Source organism: Aspergillus pseudodeflectus, assembly GCF_044049435.1.
Source record: "Aspergillus pseudodeflectus strain CBS 756.74 chromosome Unknown BJX68scaffold_15, whole genome shotgun sequence".
Taxonomy (NCBI): Eukaryota; Fungi; Ascomycota; class Eurotiomycetes; order Eurotiales; family Aspergillaceae; genus Aspergillus; species Aspergillus pseudodeflectus.
The window spans coordinates 101,979-117,244 of record NW_027263791.1 but is presented as its reverse complement, the minus strand read 5'-3'; the positions used below and the strand labels follow the sequence as shown (position 1 = coordinate 117,244).

At 50.8% G+C, this 15,266-nt stretch overlaps 5 protein-coding genes across 5 annotated transcripts; 1 reads left to right on the top strand and 4 right to left on the bottom strand.

The window, feature by feature from the left end:
- Positions 1-14: 14 nt before the first annotated feature.
- On the bottom strand, positions 15-4,748 carry BJX68DRAFT_54200 (DNA-directed RNA polymerase III core subunit RPO31). Its single transcript, XM_071049365.1, has 2 exons — positions 4,440-4,748; positions 15-4,365 (listed from the first exon to the last, which is right to left on the bottom strand). The coding sequence occupies exons 1-2, from the start codon at positions 4,532-4,534 to the stop codon at positions 120-122; spliced, it is 4,341 nt and encodes a 1,446-aa protein (XP_070900414.1). The 5' UTR covers positions 4,535-4,748; the 3' UTR covers positions 15-119.
- Positions 4,749-4,863: 115 nt separating this feature from the next.
- Positions 4,864-7,097, bottom strand: BJX68DRAFT_234292 (GTPase GUF1). The gene is made up of 2 exons (XM_071039735.1): positions 6,282-7,097; positions 4,864-6,234 (listed from the first exon to the last, which is right to left on the bottom strand). The coding sequence occupies exons 1-2, from the start codon at positions 7,016-7,018 to the stop codon at positions 4,971-4,973; spliced, it is 2,001 nt and encodes a 666-aa protein (XP_070900413.1). The 5' UTR covers positions 7,019-7,097; the 3' UTR covers positions 4,864-4,970.
- Positions 7,098-7,162: 65 nt separating this feature from the next.
- Positions 7,163-8,469, top strand: BJX68DRAFT_234289 (spindle checkpoint protein MAD2). Its single transcript, XM_071039734.1, has 7 exons — positions 7,163-7,339; positions 7,387-7,412; positions 7,458-7,483; positions 7,531-7,569; positions 7,619-7,647; positions 7,703-7,922; positions 7,978-8,469. The coding sequence occupies exons 1-7, from the start codon at positions 7,291-7,293 to the stop codon at positions 8,267-8,269; spliced, it is 681 nt and encodes a 226-aa protein (XP_070900412.1). The 5' UTR covers positions 7,163-7,290; the 3' UTR covers positions 8,270-8,469.
- BJX68DRAFT_265479 (DUF218 domain protein) lies at positions 8,402-9,534 on the bottom strand (the record flags this gene model as incomplete). The annotated part of the gene is made up of 3 exons (XM_071045261.1): positions 8,402-8,935; positions 9,022-9,073; positions 9,191-9,534. The coding sequence occupies 3 exons, from the start codon at positions 9,532-9,534 to the stop codon at positions 8,402-8,404; spliced, it is 930 nt and encodes a 309-aa protein (XP_070900411.1).
- Positions 9,535-9,775: 241 nt separating this feature from the next.
- Positions 9,776-14,763, bottom strand: BJX68DRAFT_54141 (uncharacterized protein). Its single transcript, XM_071049364.1, has 10 exons — positions 13,800-14,763; positions 13,590-13,747; positions 13,417-13,532; positions 12,849-13,368; positions 12,340-12,442; positions 11,768-12,285; positions 11,324-11,715; positions 11,033-11,274; positions 10,443-10,979; positions 9,776-10,390 (listed from the first exon to the last, which is right to left on the bottom strand). The coding sequence occupies exons 1-10, from the start codon at positions 14,367-14,369 to the stop codon at positions 10,301-10,303; spliced, it is 3,246 nt and encodes a 1,081-aa protein (XP_070900410.1). The 5' UTR covers positions 14,370-14,763; the 3' UTR covers positions 9,776-10,300.
- Between the last annotated feature and the right edge of the window lie 503 nt (positions 14,764-15,266).

The following is a 15,266-nucleotide window of genomic DNA, read 5'->3' as shown; positions in this document are numbered from 1 at the left end:
AGGAATAATAATAATGGCAACTGTATTCTAATCTAGATTACCACCGGACATGAATCCATAATGTCGTAGATACCCACGCTGAACGCCTCTAATGCTACTTTTCTAGACGAACAAAACCTCTACTCAACAAGCTTTCTCTTTCTCGACTTTCGCTCGGCATGCACGTCGTTCCACGCATCCTCAAAGGTAGTCTTCTTCGCTCCGATCTGACCTTCGAAGAAGTTCATCTTGCGGACTACCTCCATAGCTCCAGTACCCAGAGACATGGTCTTGCCCATGATGATACATTCGGAGACACCCTCGATGAGATCAGTGCGGCCGGCTCCACCAGCATCGAAGAGGTGGTCGGCTGTCTTTTCGAACGAGGCGAGTTGCAAGACGGAGTCACGCATCTTGGCCAGACCGAATCGCGTAATACCCAGTACCTCGCCCTTGTAGGTCATGACATCGGCGAGCAGCTGCATGTGCCGCGGATCAATGTCCATGTCCTTCATGACTTCGCTGATTTCGCGGATGATGCTTGTCCGGGCGGCTTCGATGCCCAGCACATCACGCATCTCCATAACATTGTTGCTTGAGGTGTGGAGACCGTCGATACCGACGGTGTTCATGCACTGTCGTAATCCGTAGCCTTCGACGAGGAGGGTGTTGGTTTCGGATTTCTCGTCTGTTCGAATGATGGCGCGGTGGGCTTGCGGGTGACCGAGGACTTGGATGTCTGGGAGCATGCGTTTGAGTGCTTTCAAACGAAGGAAGGGATCAGAGCTAGTGGCCGCGATTTCTGTCTTTGACAGCTTCTCCTTGCTAGCAGGGTCCAGGTCCATGTGGACGTGGATGTGCGAGCGCGTTGTCCGGATCTTGATGTCGTCACTCTTGAACCGTCGACTATTCGCGATAGCATTGCGGATGTTGCCGATGGTTAAATCAAGTTCCAGAGCTCTGATCGTGTCCCAGTTGATCTTGACAGTCAAGTATGCATCCTTTCCTGTCCATGTTTCTCGGACATAGTGGATAATATCGCGCAAGAACGTCTTTTCGATCCTACCCTTGGCAATTCGAGCTGCGACAACATTCTGCTTCTCAACTAGCTCGCAGGCAATGACAGGAGTACTAATCTCCTTCGATGCGTTTATGATTTCCTTAATACGGGGAACACCCTGAGTGATACTCATACCAGCCACACCAGCAAAATGGAAAGTCTTCAGCGTCATTTGAGTACCGGGTTCACCAATGGACTGTGCACCGACGGCACCAACGGCATGGCCGGGCTCCACCTGAGCCTTCTTGTACTTCATCAGACACTCGGTGATGAAAGTTCGGAGTGTCTTCTCGGTGAGCTTGCCGGTGTGGTTCAAACCTTTGAGGCTTCGTTCGTCGGAGCCATGGCCATCACCACCTCGGGAAATCAGCTTGTCTGCTTTGGTCGACACATATTGTTGGATTGACTCAAGGAAATCTCGAGCACTCTCAAACTGGTCAATACCGTGGTCGGTACGATCCATGTAGGCGAGCTCCGTGCCCATTAGATCTTTGCGCACCAACTTGGCACGCTCCTTCGAAAGCATCTCCTCGCAGACGTCCATAATCTCAGCAGGAGACAAACTGCGCTCGTCATTCTCGTACGTCGTCGACTCGGCGTGGATGAAAGTCCGGTCGAAGTGCACCGGCTTTGCTTTGCCCTCCATATCCACAGGATCCAGCTTGTCGTCACCGTACTGGAACTGCACAATACCCTGGGAAGAGTTTCGGACAGTGTCGTCGTACCCAGTAGACAAATCTTCCAGCGACTTCATCAAACGACGAGACATGTAACCAGTTTCGGCAGTCTTGACGGCTGTATCGACAAGACCTTCACGACCGGACATGGCGTGGAAAATGAATTCATATGGGGTAAGACCAGAGAAGAAACTGTTCCGCACGAAACCCTTTGAAGGAGGCTGTCGAGCGTTCTTGGGAAAGTGAGGAAGAGTTCGGTCCTGGAAACCATCTTGCACCCGCTGACCACCGATAATTTGTTGACCCACCAGAGCAACCATCTGAGAGACGTTGATACTGGAACCTTTTGATCCGGATGTAGCCATGATCAGGGGCGAGTTGTATTTGCTCAATTGGGCGATACATTCGTCACCAGCCTGCTGACGGACCTTACTGAGAATACCAGACAGTTGGTTTTCCATGGTCTGCAATTCGTCACAACCAGGGTACTTCTCGAGCGTTCCGGCCTTGTACTGCGCGATAACTTCGTCACACTGTGCGTAAGCCGTTTCGACTAGGTGATTCTTCGAGGCAATCAGACTATCGCTGGGGTAAACATCCGTGATACCAATGGAGAAACCAATATTCGTGAACCACCGGGCAGATAGCCTAGACAGACGGTTCATGCCCTCGGCTGCAGCCGCAGGACCGAAATCACGAAGCATAATATAAAACACGTTGTCCTTCTTTCCTGATCCAACGGTAGACTTGTCCATCACACCGCACATGACTTCTGAGTTGCGAACCACCAGCCAGCCATCGTTAGGGTCGAGGTCTTTCGGCCGGTCTTTAGCCTGCTTGAACTCTCTGCACGCTGCATCTAAGTTAACTAGGACGGGGTCAGCCTTATTCGGGCGCATCAGGATATTGAAGACCTGCTTTCCGGTCCACAGCATTTGCGGCTTGAGCACTGCAGGTGGCGGAAGATCGAAACGGGTTTCAGGACCAAGCATATATAGACATATTTGGGTGAAAGAACGACGGTCGAAAAAATTATCCTTGCTGCTAAGGATGTATGCTGCACTGATGAAATCCTGAATGGCGGCAATAATGGGCTCTCCGTTCTTTGGCGTTGCCAAGTTGTTCTTCACACCCATCAATTCCATAGCTTCGGCCCTGGCCTCTTCCGTCTGAGGGACGTGAAGATTCATTTCGTCACCATCGAAATCGGCGTTGTATGGATTGCAAACACATTCGTTCAGCCGGAATGTTCGGTGAGGGCGGACCTTGGCAAAGTGGGAAAGAATACTGAGTTTATGAAGAGAAGGCTGGCGATTGAACAGGACAATATCACCATCTTCAATATGGCGTTCAACGATATCTCCTTCCTGCAGCTGGTCGGCGATGAACTTGAGGTTACCATACTTGAGCATGGTTTTGAGAGGGTTGTCCTTCTTGATGATGTAGTTTGCGCCCGGCCACTTCTTTTGTCCGTTTCGCACCCGTTCCTTTAATTTTTCCTTGTTGTATCTTGTGACTACCTCAGGATAAGTCATGTTTTTGGCAACGAGTTCCGGGACGGCGACTTCATCGACTCGTAAATTGGGATCGGGCGAAATGACGGTACGGCCAGAGAAATCGACACGTTTTCCAGAAAGGTTACCACGGAATCGACCTTGCTTACCCTTTAAACGCTGCACGAAACCTCGAATGGGCTTTCCAAGGTCGGCCTTGTTTAGACCGGGAACGTCGCTGTTGATGTAAACAGCAATCTGAAGCTGCATGTAGTCCCAACATTCCATAATTGTCTGTACCGGTGCTCCTTTTAGCAGAGCGTTCTTGAGGTTGATGTTACTCTGCACGATGTCACCCAGCTTAGCGGTTAAATCATCTTCAGTAGATGAAGCATCTTGACCAACGGACGGACGGATACAGACTGGCGGAGCGGGAATGAACTGCCAAAGGAACATCTCCGGTCTTGCTTCCTTAGGGTCCAGACCGAGCAGCTCGCAATCGCTGTCTGAGATGCGCTTGAATAAGTTCAGGACTCGGAGAGCATTCAAATCGTCCTGTGCCTTTTTGTAGTGCTTTTCAACCTCCGCATTCGAACTCCTGGCCTCTTCGAGCGATCTGTCGAAAACGATTTTGCTTGGTGGTGGGACCTTCTTCATCGACGTTGAAGAGTTGAAGGCGCGGAACTTGTCGTGGGTGATCTTGAGGGAACTGTTTCCGGTCTTCTTGACTACACCGTTCACAGCGCCACAGTGGTCGCACATTCGAGTCTTGCGGCAGCGGTCATTGATCCGTTTAGCGATCTGCAGCCGACGCAGATTATCCAGTCTCGGGCGGCGCATCTCACGGAGAAAGGCGCGACGCTCTCCCTCAGGAAGCAGAATATGTGAACACTCCTTGCAAATTTCCTGCAGAATACTGATAACGCGCTTGAAATAACCGACATGAAACGAAGGCAGCACAAGCCTCACATGGCCAAAGTGGCCGTTGCACACCTGGAGCGCACCACCGCATGTTTGGCAGGTTGAGGACTTGTTCGAGATACCCATGCGCCCATCGAGAGGGCCATGGGCAACGACAGCTCGGTCATTCTCGAGGTTATAGAACTTTCGGTCGGACACTTCCACCACACCTTGGCTGACAATGTCGTCGTTGGACCTATCGCGAAACCAAAACGGTTAGCCTATCGCTAAATCTCCGCACGCCGGGACCTCCGATGAGAGGGCACGTACAGCACACCGAACTTGAGCTCCTTGATCACTTTGGGGACGCGGTCGATGACCTGGGCCTTGCCCAGATCGGCCTGCACACCTTCCAGAGGCTGCATTTCGCTGTTAAGGAATGACCATGGCAGGGCGGGATGAGTCAATCGGTTGCTGCGCGGGCCCGGCGGCCGGAATCAGAACACGATAGCGGTGCACTTAGGGGTCGATTATGGTCAAAGTCACGTATTAGAGCAAGGCGTTTGAAAAGATAACAGTTGCGAAAAGAGATATCTGAGACCGTATCTGAGGCGGGTGCAAGAAGGTGGGAGAGGGAGGCTGTAAGTCCGAGTTGTCGGCGGGGTCGGCGACGAAACTTTTTTCGCGCGCCGAAAGAGCTTCCCCTCATTCCGTCCAATCAGCGACAGCCCAAGGAGTCTACTTCGACTTCTCTGGAAAATTGAAGATACCATTGGAAGGGAAAAAAATACTGGTATATAGTAGAGAAGCAGATAATGTACAGTCAAAAATGTCTATATAATACACTGCACAGGCAACTCGCTATTTCGCCAGGAATGCTTGGAACGCCTGATGCTCAATCACTACATTTCCCACTGCGCGGAGTCGCTTCCGTCCCTCCTTTTGTTTCTCCAACAGCTTTCTCCGGCGACTGACATCGCTAGCATGAAGCTTGGCCAAGACGTCCTTCCGGTACGGCTTGACGGTTTCGCGCGCCACGACCTTGCGGCCGACGGCGGCTTGGATAACGACTTCAAAGAGCTGTCTGTCAACGTGGTTCTTGAACTTGGTCACCCACTGTCTTCCCAGTCTTTCCACTTGGCTGTAATGCACCAGTCGAGCAACAGCATCCACTGGAGCTTTGTTGACGAGCAGCTGCAGCTTGACGATGTTACTTTGCTGCCACGCGGACTCCTCGTAATCCAGGGATGCGTATCCCTTCGTAGACCCCTTGAGTTTGCCGAAGAAGTCGTCAACTAGTTGCGCCATAGGCAACTCGTACTTCAATATAACCTGTGTCGATGTGAAGTACTCCAAGCTCTTTTGCTCGCCTCGATTGGCTTCGCAGAGTTCAATAACTTTTCCGAGATACTCATCCGGGAAGGTCAGTGTAGCCGTGACATAAGGCTCTTGCAGTTCGGCTACCTTCATGCGCACGTCGTCCTCGTCCGGGAATTTATTGGGGCTGTTGATGATTTCTTCCTTCCCGTCTTTGTAGATAACCTTTACGGGAACTGACGGCGGAGTAATAATGATGCTAGCTCCGTGCTCCTGGCGAAGACGATCCTCAAAAACCGAGCAGTGTAGTGTTCCCAAGAATCCTAGTCGAAATCCAGCCCCAAGAGCCTCTGAGGACTCCTTTTGTACGGTGATACTTCGGTCATTGAGGACAAGCTGGTTGATGCTGTCTTCTAGATGCTCAAAGTGATCTGCGTCCACAGGGTAAGCAGCGACGAAGACCATTGCCTTCGGCTCCTCGAATCCAGGCAACGGCTCCACGGCCTTCTCGGATCCCACCGTCGTGTAAGTGTCCCCAATTTTGGCCTCCTTGCTTCGCTTCATGCCGGGGTTGAAGTAGATATACCCGACTTGTCCGGCACGAAGAACAGTCTGTGGTGTTTCGTTGGGGTATTGGATACCGACTTCTCCGACATAATACTTGATGCCAGTTGCGAACGAGACGACTTGTTGACCCGCCCGAATTTCGCCGTCGAATATGCGGACCAAGCAAATAACACCTTTGTATGAATCGTACCACGAGTCGACAAGTAGCATCCGTAGGGGCTTCTTTGTATCGCCGACAGGCCTATTCAGCGTTAGCAAATGCTATGGATATGCATAGCCGATACATACGCAGGGATCTTCTCTACCACAGTAGGGAGCAATTGTTCCACATTGAGCCCTGTCTTGGCCGAAACCATCACCGCATCTTCCGTGTTGAGTTCGAATGACTGCTCCATTTGTTCGAGGGCGCGTTTCGGATCAGCTGATGGCAGATCAACCTTGTTGATGACAGGGATCAATTCCAATCCTTGAGAAAAGGCAAGGTAGAAATTCGCAACAGTCTGTGCTTGAACACCTTGACTGGCATCAACCAAGAGCAAAGCCCCTCCGCAACTCGCATAACTCCGCGACACTTCCGCGCGGAAGTCGACGTGTCCGGGGGTATCAATAAGATGCAGCAGATAATCCTCTCCTTGGTGGTTGTAGATCATCGAACATGTCTGTGCCTTGACTGTGATTCCTCGCTCCCGTTCAACATCGAGCTTATCCAAGACCTGCTTGTTCATGCCCGGTTGGATCGTGCCGGTGAGTTCCAGAAGTCGGTCGGAGAGCGTGCTCTTGCCATGATCGACGTGGGCGACGATACAGAAGTTGCGATATCGCTCAATAGGTATCTGTGATATCCGTGCCTCTAAATCGGACATGGACTTGTTCGGTGTCCCTCTTGACGCATAATAGGCGGATGTAGTGGTGAAGAATCGAGCTGCGTAGGAAGGAGAGCCGGAGGAGGGCGCCTTAAGAAGGCTGGACGCAGGCCATCTTGGAGCCGCGCTCAGCCATCTGGCTAACTGCAGGCATCCTCGCATCGGGAATGCCGCAATAGCATGGGAAGGGACGAGGGAGGTTTTCTATTCGGCGGAGTTCGTTTGGAAACGCGGAGGTCGCGACTCGTCTTCGGCGGGCAAAAAAAAGTTAGCTGCGGAGATGTGACCAGTCACAGGGCGGTGGCCCAGGCGAATTGCTGCGGTGACTATCGGAGTAAACAAAGGAACCTCTTTTTCACCACACTTCTTGAGCAGCAGAAAGTCGAAGCATACGTTCATATTCATCTCAAACTCTCGGATTAGTTTGAATCGTCATGTCTTCTACAAAGGAAAAGTCCAAGGTCCACAAGCTATCCTTGAAAGGTGAGCTGCCTCAGTCTCCCGCACCTTCAGAGACTCACAAGCGACAGGATCCTCGAAGCTCGTGGCAGAATTCGTGAGTAGCTCTGCTATTGCCAGCGAAATTCGCTAATATACCCAGTTTGAATACTCTATAAACTCAATTTTGTAAGATACATGCGACAAGATCTCGATCAACCGCTAATACAGCCTAGGTTTCAACGAGGGGTTTATCCTCCCGAAGATTTTACCACGTTTGTCACTCCATTTCCACATCATTGAGTTCTCTGCTAACTCTTCTAGTGTTAAGAAGTATGGCTTGAACATGCTCGGTTAGTCTACCTTCCTACCGACCTCCGCAGCGACCTCGTTAACCAAATCGCTCAGTTACCGCCGACGACCAGGTGAAGGCCTACATCAAGAAGATCATGTCGCAGTTGAACAAGTGGATGCTGGGCGGCAAGATCTCGAAACTTGTCGTGGTCATTACGGATAAGGAGACCGGAGAGCATGTAGAACGGTGGCAGTTCGACGTACAAATACATGGAAAGCACACCAAAGTTCTGTCCTCGCGCAAGACAACCGACAAGGAGAACGATACGCCAGGGTATGACCATCCACTCGCAGTGCATTCATCTTGCTGATATTTGCTTTTCCTACAGGGACGCCGAACCTCAGGCCGCAGCCACAGTTGAAAAGACAGAGAAGGAAATCCAAGACGAGATCCAAGCTATTTTCCGACAGATCACAGCTTCCGTCACATTCCTGCCTGTCTTAGACGGAGACTGCACATTCAATGTCTTGGTATACGCAGACGCAGACTCGGAAGTGCCTGTTGAATGGGGTGACAGCGACGCCAAAGAGATCAAGAACGCTGAAAAGGTGCAGCTACGGAGTTTTAGCACAAACAACCATAGGGTCGAGACCATGGTTAGCTATCGTCTTGCCGATTGAACGTGAAACATGTGCGGGTTACGGCGTTCGGTGGCGTTTATCTTTATATTTCTCATGTTCTCGGGGAATCTATCTTCGATATCTTGACCAGTTATCCTAATATCATACCTGTCATGACCAACCGCATCTTCCTCATCGTGCACCCCTATTCCAGGGCAAAGCACTCATCCCCGGAAACCAATCATTCCCACTGCTCCCCCCTTCCCAGCAAGCCAAATCCTCAACCGCCCTCTCCAACCCAACACCAAGAGAAAACCCCCATTGCATCCCATTAGTCCAACCCCTCTTCGCCCTCTTCCCTGCCAACTCCGTTCCAAATCCATACAAATCCCCCCTCCACAATCCGATTCCCCTCTTATCCTCGCCCTCCACCAACTCAGACAAGGGCGTAACCTCCTCCGGCGGATTGATCCCAATGATACTTACTCGATCCGATCCAACAAATCCCACAGCCGGGAAATGGCACTCTAGAAAGCGCTTCCGCTTGAAGTCGTGCGTCACGACAGTGACTCGCTCCGGATAGACGCCCGTGAGTTTCCGGAAATGGATCAGGGAGAAGAGGACATTCTGGTAAGAATCTGTAGCGCGGGTCTCGGCTGTTATTCGCGTTTCGCCGATTGTGCTTCTCGAGTCGGTGGTGAAGTAGTTGTTGTCTTTCGCGAGATTCTGTTTCTGTATTAGTTACCTCGCCAGCTCTCTCGGACATCATCACTATCTATCCAGATGTCAGGAGAGGGAGGTACTCAACTCACCAAATACGACTCTCCCTCCGAAAGCTCCGTGCGATCCCGTTTCGTCGCGCCTCTACAACATATGTCCATACTAATTAGCCTACACGTTCCAACAGCCACCGCCCACCAAGCGCCACAGACTAAACGTAGCAACACATCGAGAAAACAAAGGGAGAATATACATACTCACCCCGAGAAAACAAGCACACACCCCTCATCCCCCTTCAAAACCTCCAATCCAGCTTTGACATGTTCCGTGAACGTCGGCGTTTCGCCGCGTTGAAAGGGTTCGATTAGCCTGTGTTTAACATCAGAGTTGGCACTTTCATAGCTGTAAGATAATAAGAGCTCAGAGGTATAAAGAGGGGGTGAATAGAGAGAGAGGTGGCAGTGATACCATTCGTTTTCGTCGAGACCTTTGGTCGGTCCGCCGAGGTAGATTGCGTGGCAGCAGACGATTATGAGGTGGGTGGGACTAAAAGAGAGGGGGTCCCTTGGTGGATTGAGTATTTGTTGTTTATTCGAGGAGGCCATCTTGTTGTGTGTTAGAGAGTGTGAATGACTCGAAGTTAGGAGGAGGAATATTGCAGGAGTTAAGTTTGTAGAAGGCATTGGTTGGAATGGCTCGGCTACTCAGTAGAGGTTGATTAGATCTACGACCACATATCTCAAGAGACATTCTTACCTTAGATATACTTTACGCTCCTATTACGTACACCATCGCGTTGGGGAACAATTTCGACCCATCTTAAGCTGATTCAAAACATCAATCAAGGACAAAATGACTCCATTCCATAGTATATCCCATCCCTGAGGTGCCTGCCTAGTAGTGCCTACTGTACATGTACAAATGCTTTCGCTCCGTTCAGCAATATGGCCGAACCCTGATGCTAGAAACAAAAATCGAATACCGACGTCCGAGTGCACGAAAATTGCGCCGCTGTAAATGAACAGACGTAGTGAATCGCGCCTTCTTTCCTCCGGATGAATCCCCAACTCCACAGAGATGAATGACGATGCGAGTGGTGTACTATATGTGGAACCCAGTGCTGAAAGAAGAGAAGAAGAGAAGAGGAGGAAGAAGAAGAAGGAAAAGCCTGGTCGCGGGATGAGAATGACTTGAACAGATAAAACGGCAAGTGAGGCGTTATTATTGGGCGGTGGAAATACCAGATCTCTGATGTCTGACTGGCGTGTAGTGTATATGTAGAATGAAAATCGATGCAGTGTACAGGTCACATAGATGATGATGAGAACGTTCGGGTATCGAGAAATGTGTCAAGATGTGTCGGGGTGCCCTTTAGAACGGGTCGTGCCGGAATGTGCAGTTGTCCCCCTTGAGGCATTTTCCTTCGCGCCAGTAGCGACATGGCACTAATCCAGCTTTCGGCTATCCAGCTGTCAGTACATTTGCAATCCACCTCTGGTAAAAGGATTCTTACATGTTTCTTGTTTGGCGCACCACCCGTCCGGTTACGCTTCCATCTATCTTCGCCATCATACCCACCAGACTCGCGCATACGCTTTCGCTCTGGATCCTCGTAGTGGCCTGTCGTGTGAGTTTGGGTGACCTCGGGCTGCGCAGGTTGTTGATTTTGCTGGGTCTGATTCGTTAATTGCGATATAATCGCAGCGAGATTGGCCGGTATGCCTCCTTGCTGTGGTTGTGGCTGAGGTTGAGGTGGTTGTTGCTGACCAGGATAGAGCATAGCCAAGAGTCGCGAGTCGATGTTTGGCTGCGGCATCGGAGGAGGTGCGGGCGGGTTGTTGGGCTGTTGCTGTCGAAGCATGTTGATTGTCTGTTCCAGCGAGATCGGAGCTGGCTGGCTGGCAACAGGCGGAGTCGACGTATGCGGATGACTCGGATTCTGGATAGAATTGAGGAGGTTAAGGACGAACTGGTTGTTCTGTGGTGGCTGACTCTGCGGCGTTGGTGGCTTCTGAGGGTTGGTCATTGCAAAGTACTTCTCTTGGCGAGCCTACGACAAATGATTAGAATCTGGCAAATGGCCATCAAGGAGCTCGAGCATACCTTGACATGATCCGGCAGCTCCCCAAACGAGAGAACCTCCGGCACCATTTCGTCCATGTCCGGTGGAGGTGGCTCCTTGGCGGATGGCGGAACGTCTGCAGGTGATGTGTAAATAGCCATGAGTGTAGTTGCTTCGCGATGTTCTTGCGCCTTCGCCTCTGGACTTGTGGCGATAAGTATGCCGGCGCGTTTGATGTAGCTTCGTGCACGGTCATCAGGTGAGACGTTGTCAATGTCGATTTCTAAGCCTGTTAGACTAGGGAAAGCACTACGGCTGTGATGGAGTCTTACCAGAAGGAACATAGTACTCCGCAAACTGCTCCTCCTTGACACCGGCTTCATCATCCTCTTCGAGCTCGTCGATATTCTTATGGAGTTTGAGAACGCTTCCTTCGCCTTTGACATCACCCCCTTGACGGGAGCGATCGCCTGGTCCGAGTTCCTCGTCTGGATCATGGGTAAAGAGGCGAACTTCAGTGAGAGACTCGTCAGGCTTCCAAGTGACACGGAGTTTCCTTCGCGCCTCCTTGCGTAATCGCTTCGCTCGCTCTTCCTCTGTTTCAGGAGTCTGGTTCTCGGAGGACTCTCGTGGCGAAGGATCCTTTTGCTTGTTGAGGTCCGCCATGATATCACCAAATGAGAATGCTGGTCGGGCGGCTGCCTCTTTCTTCTCTGCAGGGGTTCTACAGTCACATCAGTATGAGCATAAACTAGAAATGGCGTGCATGTGCTTACCCAGACTTAGCGGCGGCGGCGGCAGCAGCTCGCTCTGCATTCGATGTTCCCGGCTTCTTAGAGGCAGAAGTCAAACTTCCAAAGAGATTCGTAGGCTTTGGGGCAACGATGTTCGCCTTTGGACGCGCAGAATTAGCAGTGGTTGTAACGGACTTGTTTTCTGGTTTTGCAGCGCCATTGGCAGCGAGGCTACCGGCCTTTGTGGCAGGTTTGATGTTGGATGTAACAACTACTCGTTTGGTAGCTGGCTGTCCATTCTGCTCGCCATCCAGTGGCCGTTTCGCGCCAGTAGTGTCTTTACGCGCACCATTGACAGCGTTCTTATTCGGCGAGCTTTCTTTAGGCCCAGGCTTGGCAGCTTCCTGTTTGCGTTTCGTAGATGCAGCAGCGTTGTCGAGAATATTCTGGGCAAGAGTTTTTACTACTTGATTGCCCTTCTTCACGAATCTGGGAAGCAGTTTTGCGACGTTTGTCTTCGTAAGAGCTTCTTCATCCATGGTTACGAAACGGGCAAGTAACTTTTGACAAAGAGTTAGTTGAGAGGGGAGAAATGATGACGAAAGTATCCTCACCTTGAGAATGTTGACTGTCAATGTTCCATCGATGTCGGAAGCCTGGTGGCGATCCACAAGGAAGGAGTAGAGCGCAGCCACTGCCATCGGATGTTCGCCCAGCCTAAGCTTTTCGTTAGTTTTAAGCTCCAAAGGCATTACTGTATAGAACAATCCAAGCGAATTGTATCAGAGGGCTTGTCCATAAGCGTGGATCCGCTGGTGCTGAGTCCTGGCATATTGTCTTTAAGCGGTCCAGAAGCCATTGCTTCTCTCGAAAAGAATGTCACAAATGAGGTATCACATCTCGTTCTTTGCTTGTTCTTGTTCAGGAGTGGCAGTGGGCTTCATCGTCATATATTGCAAAGCCAGCATTCACCCTTATTCTTAAAGGATTCTTTAAACATGATGGCAACCATATAAGGGAGATTACGTGAGAGATTCTCTCAATTCGTTTCTGACTTCTATGGCCAACGCGACAATATGCCAGGTATGCGAAATCAAGGCGGGGGAAGAAGGATAAAACGTACTTTTCAACAATCATGGGGTGGCCCTTTTCTAGAGTGGTACTGACGACCACGTCCATGAGGCGCCGTTGCAGTGCAACCTGCTTTCTGAGTTCGGCAGTCTCGTTGGATTCTCCCTTATTTTCTGCTGTCTTTAGAGCTTGAGAACTTTCTCTCCATGCATCCCTTACACTCTTGACAACGTCTTTAAACGCCACAATTGCGGCCTTGAGTTTGTCGACCTTTGGCCGCCTATTACGCGGATACCACACAGCTTGGAGGCAATCATACTGTACAGCAGCCTCCGGCTCATTAGGGCGAGCAGGCGGAAGAGGGGAAGGCTCCTCCGGTTCCTGGATTTCGAGATCCGAGTCATCCGAGTAGTCACTCTCCGAGTCGGAGGAGACCGAGCCTTTCCCATTAGTCTTCTTGCTACCCGCTTTAAGAGGTGCCTTTGCAGTCTTAGTTTGCTTTTTAGTACCGGCTGGCTTCGCACGTAATGGTGCGACTTTGGCCATTGCATTTGCTGGGATTGATTTAAGACCTACTGTTGGTTAGTGGCTTACAGGGTCGCGAGTTAGTATAGACTCACCATTAATTGGAACTCCCCCGACCTTGGAGGGTTGGCCAGGAACTAGCGAGCCATTGATGGCGGGTTGCCCCATCATCGGATGCATCTGCAAGTTGTCCGGAAAGTAGCTGAACATCCTGGTGGAAAGAATGAGATGATGATCTGATTTCAATGAGACTTTGCGAGAAACATACTTTGGGTCCTCCGCAGGGTTTACATAGACAAACTGGTTATGAAGTGAGGGATTCTGGTTAACAGGCTGCTGAGGATTGATGTATTGCGGGTTGATCGTCTGTTCAGACAGACTTGGAGGCTGTTGCACAAACTCATTTGCAAAGTTGATTGACGATTGCTGGTATGGTTAGTGATATAAAAACACACAAAATCTCAATAAGGAAGCCTACCGGTTGTTCGTCTGCAAATCCGGAGGGGAGTGTGTACTGAGGAACAGAACTCTGATGAAGCGGGGGATAAGACGCTGACTGAGATTGCTGCTGGGTCGGCTGCGGCGAGTGAGATTGGGGGAAAGGATCTGGTATTGAGAGATGCTGCGGAGGATAGAAATTCGAAGGATACGAGTATGACTGATAGTGAGAGTTTTCTGGTGCCGGCACAGCTCTCGAGTCGAAAGTCACCTGGCCCTGCGCATATTGCGGAACTTGGCGATACTGAGCTGGTATTCCCAAATTCTGTGGCGTTGCAGGGGCAATGGGCTGGTGGTGCAGCGGATTTTGTGGCCATGACGGAGGTGTTGGTGTCTGATACAGGCCATGGGATTGATCGCGGTGGCTTGGTTGCGAATGCAACACTGGGTGATCCCAGCTGATGCCCATGGGCTGTTGCTGTTGTGTTTGCTGCGGAGTTGACTGCTGCTGAGGCGGATGCGAGTGGTGGTGTGAGGAGTCTGGGTTCGCATAAGGATCCAGGCTGCTCCAGTACTCAGATGGCAGCGATGCGGGATTTACTGGGTCCATCTTGTCGCAAATTCCCCCTCCAGCCCGAATTGGCTTTATAAAGCAGTTAGATCGCCGAGTCCAGCGGATGTTATGATACTACTAGATCAGTTGGGAAAGACCACCTGATCACAATAAGGTATCTTGAACTGCACGTGCCTGGGCCTCTCGATTGGGAAAGGTGCAACGCCGCTTTTAAAGCTCGGGGGAACCGATGGCGGGGATTGTTGAAATAGCACGGTATTATTGGCTGCGACCGGGGCGAGCAAAGGCGGCACAAACTTGAACTCGCAGGAACTGGACTTGGGCCGAGTCTGTTTGTGCAGGAAAATAGGTCGATTCTGGTTGCGTGTTGGAGAATCGGGTGGCAAATCAACAGCTCTTGCGGTTTTCGTCCGGTTTCAACTCAACTCCTGTTCCTGGAGGTGAGGTCCCTTGAGGTGGCTGTTAAGGGAGATCGCGATGTTCCTGTAAGACCTGCGAGTCACGTCCCACGTTGCTGCAACCCTCTTCCCTTTTCTTATTTAATAAAAAACCAGAAAGAAAAAAAGGGCCCTCTTCGCGATGCACAACTTTGAATCTGGGTCAACTGCAGTTTCGAATACACCGACCAAACAATACTCTCCGTCCAAGTAGCAGACGTAGTATAATCCTGATTTCCCTTTCTCTCTCGGGACTCCCTGGCTTTCTCTCTCTCAAAAAGTGGTACCTCTTATTCTGGTCTCTTTTCTCCGACCTGCACTCGGCCTTGTCACTCCTTTCTGTTTGGAGAACTCACGGTACAGTCTCCTAGTCTTGAGATATTTTTCCTTAAAAGATGGAAAAGAAAGGGCTCTCCTTAGAGGAACCGCTCCAGACTGCAGTTAAGCAGCATGACTTGCGCTTTACGGGAGGTTGAATGGTTAGGGAAGGGGATAG